The following is a 1,632-nucleotide window of genomic DNA, read 5'->3' on the forward strand; positions in this document are numbered from 1 at the left end:
ATACTCATAACTCACTTAAAAATTAAAATATCGTAAAAAACCAACGAGAAGGAATAGATAATATTGTTACTTAAAAGTTTGATAATAGGTCAATTCACTCTAAAATCAAAAATGACAGCACCCTATTGAAACTAGCGAACGAAAATTTGGTATAACGTACGTATGTAAGACGGAGACAACACATGTGGGTGCGAGGTCCTCTTAACATTATTTCACCACAGATTTATGAATATTAGACTAGGTACTTTTAATTCCTTGAAAAATGAGGTTATTTTCGACCGAAAATCGAAATGCTTAACGTAGGATTGAGGCACTTCGACTGCTGATATCCGAAATATATCGGACCCCAAATATTCCAAATCGCGGATTTCTTGGGTCATTAAATCCAAATTATAACTGTCTAATGTCTGCGTAAAACTCGTTTATTCGTTATCACTTATCAGTGACCGTGACACCGGTGTTGGCTAACCTGATACCTGAGGAATGCGTTTTGCAGCCTCCGACGGAGAGATAAAACCAGTGGAAATAAAGACCAATCAATAGATATGTAAACAAAAGACCAAAGAGTAAAAACTTTTCGTTTTTATCATTGAAGATTTTTCGTTTTAGTTTAGTTTCGTTTAATTAAACATTTTTAAATTTTCAATGTTTGTTCGTATCGTATGCTGTTAAAATTAGCAGTTCGTCTATCAGCTATGTTCAATTCGCGCACTTTATTGAGCTGATAAACACTACTTATTTACTTCGCACCGGACGTTTTTCCTAGTACTTCAAGATCAATTTCTGGTACATATTTGTATAACAATATCAATACACAGTCACAGTTGTTTTCGAATGTTCATTTTTATTTTATTTCTTCAATATTTGGCTAGGTGTAGTTATTTTTATTTAGCAGTAGCAATAATTATTTTTAATGAACAGGTCGATTGTCATTTTTTCTGTAAAGAAACGAGACCATTAAGCTGGCAGGAGCATTGGAAGACAAGTCAGATTTGGAGGGGACTGCTCCGACCTCTCCAGATCATGTTCCTTCGGATCAACCAGGTACTTAACTTTTATTAGTGAACAATTGTTAGTGAACGTGATTGATTATGTTTGATGATACGTCTTGGTCCACTATTTCACAGTTATAGTACTTAAAGTTTTAATTATTTAAATTTATGTTAGTATACTTCTTGTATATTATATTTTGATTAAACATTAATATGTTTATTCGAGTGAAAATTATTTGGCTAATATTTTAATAATATACATTATTATCTTAATGATAGCTTATCAGTAAAATAAAATCCATATAAATCTTATCAATTCCCCATGTTATTTTTATATATACATATTTTATCTATTTGTAATTATAGAATTATAGGGACATGGACATAGAGCCAGACACGGATCCAGAGCAAAGATCTGGGGGGGGGGGCCCAACAATTTTTTTACAATACAAATACAATTATAATAAATTATTATCCTTTATTCTTAATAAATAGTAGATATTACGTATAATAATATATTATATTATCAGACATATATTATGTGATTTGAAATATAGTAATATAGTAAGTTTTAGGATCTGTAGAATTAAAAAAAAATATGTCTAAAATATGTCTGGGGGGGGTAGTGAGGTTTGGCTAA

The 1,632-nt window shown here is 31.1% G+C and overlaps 1 protein-coding gene across 2 annotated transcripts in view; it reads left to right on the forward strand.

Moving 5' to 3' along the window:
* Window positions 1-162: 162 nt before the first annotated feature.
* Window positions 163-1,632, forward strand: part of LOC100163056 (serine/threonine-protein kinase tricorner) — a 147,747-nt gene continuing 146,277 nt past the window's right edge. The window contains exons 1-2 of one of the 2 annotated variants that reach the window (XM_029487287.1): window positions 163-786; window positions 922-1,044. In XM_029487287.1, coding sequence (XP_029343147.1) covers window positions 1,024-1,044 — 21 coding nt within the window. In that variant the 5' untranslated portion in view covers window positions 163-786; window positions 922-1,023. Of the gene's footprint in view, window positions 787-921; window positions 1,045-1,632 lie in introns of those variants that run through there. The other variant, XM_029487289.1, reaches the window with a different exon arrangement.

The sequence above is a fragment of the Acyrthosiphon pisum genome, chromosome A1, assembly GCF_005508785.2.
Source record: "Acyrthosiphon pisum isolate AL4f chromosome A1, pea_aphid_22Mar2018_4r6ur, whole genome shotgun sequence".
Lineage (NCBI taxonomy): Eukaryota > Metazoa > Arthropoda > Insecta > Hemiptera > Aphididae > Acyrthosiphon > Acyrthosiphon pisum.